Below are 1,038 nucleotides of genomic sequence, written 5' to 3'. Positions count from 1 at the left end.
GGCGCGGGGTCCGTGGGGTGGGCATGGGGGCGAGGAGCACAGGGGGGGCTTGGTCTGCTTGAGACTCGCCCAGTGGCAGTGGGGGAAGGGCAGGACCCAGAGCTGGGTCCAGCCCCACCCCCGCCCCACACTCAGCCCGGCCTGGCCGGTTCCCACAGACGCTGTCCCTGCCCGTGGTGGTGATCGTGCACGGGAGCCAGGACAACAACGCCACGGCCACCGTGCTCTGGGATAACGCCTTCGCCGAGCCGGTGAGCAGCCAGCGCCGCCAGGGGGCAGATTCCCACGCCCAGGGGGCCTGCCCCCCTTCACTTGGGGCCCAGATCTGCAGTGCCCTTGGGCCCCCCACATCAGCAGGTCCCTTGATCTGGGCCCCCCTCACCTGGTCCCTCCTGCAGTCCTCTATGTTCTCGCCTGGGCGGTCTCCCATTCCTGCCCCCATCCGGCCTCTGCGCCAGGAGCGCTGGGGGAAGGGGACAGGAGTTCTGGGGAGGAGGAGGGGGGGAGCTCTGAGAGTGGGGGGTGCAGGGGGAGGGAGAGGGGCGCTGGGGGGTGAGGGCCAGGGGGAGGGGGGTGCTAGGGGAGGCAGAGAGGGATGCTGGAGGGGGCGCTGGGGGTGAGGGCCAGGGGGAGAGGGATGCTGGGGGAGGGGGTGGAGGAGGTGGGAGGTTGAGGTGGAGGGGGACACTGGAGGGCGGCGCTGGGGGGTGAGGGCCAGGGGAAGGAGACACTGGGGGAGGGGGGCGATGCTCCCTGCTCCTGGGGCTGGAGCCCTCCCCGCTGGGTCCCCTGAGCCGGGCGCCGCCCCCTCCCGCAGGGCCGGGTCCCGTTCGCCGTGCCCGAGAAGGTGCTGTGGCCCCAGCTGTGCGAGGCGCTCAACATGAAGTTCAAGGCCGAGGTGCAGAGCAGCCGGGGGCTGACGAAGGAGAATTTGCTCTTCCTGGCGCAGAAGCTCTTCAACAGTAGCAGTGCCCAGCTGGAGGAGTACAGCGCCATGGCCGTCTCCTGGTCCCAGTTCAACAGGGTGAGCCGCGCCAG

General features: G+C 70.8%; 1 protein-coding gene across 1 annotated transcript; it reads left to right on the top strand.

Moving 5' to 3' along the window:
- Positions 1 to 135: 135 nt before the first annotated feature.
- Positions 136 to 1,036, top strand: LOC113409167 (signal transducer and activator of transcription 5B-like; the record flags this gene model as incomplete). Its single annotated transcript, XM_029914094.1, has 2 exons — positions 136 to 251; positions 818 to 1,036. Coding segments are annotated over 2 exons (335 nt in total), but the record flags the coding sequence as incomplete, so codon positions are not given.
- Positions 1,037 to 1,038: the final 2 nt, after the last annotated feature.

This window comes from Terrapene carolina, unplaced genomic scaffold, assembly GCF_002925995.2.
Source record: "Terrapene carolina triunguis isolate 2854851 unplaced genomic scaffold, T_m_triunguis-2.0 Scaffold30352, whole genome shotgun sequence".
NCBI classification, from domain to species: domain Eukaryota; kingdom Metazoa; phylum Chordata; order Testudines; family Emydidae; genus Terrapene; species Terrapene triunguis.
Note: the sequence above shows the minus strand (reverse complement) of the source record. Positions and strands in the feature narration are given on the sequence as shown.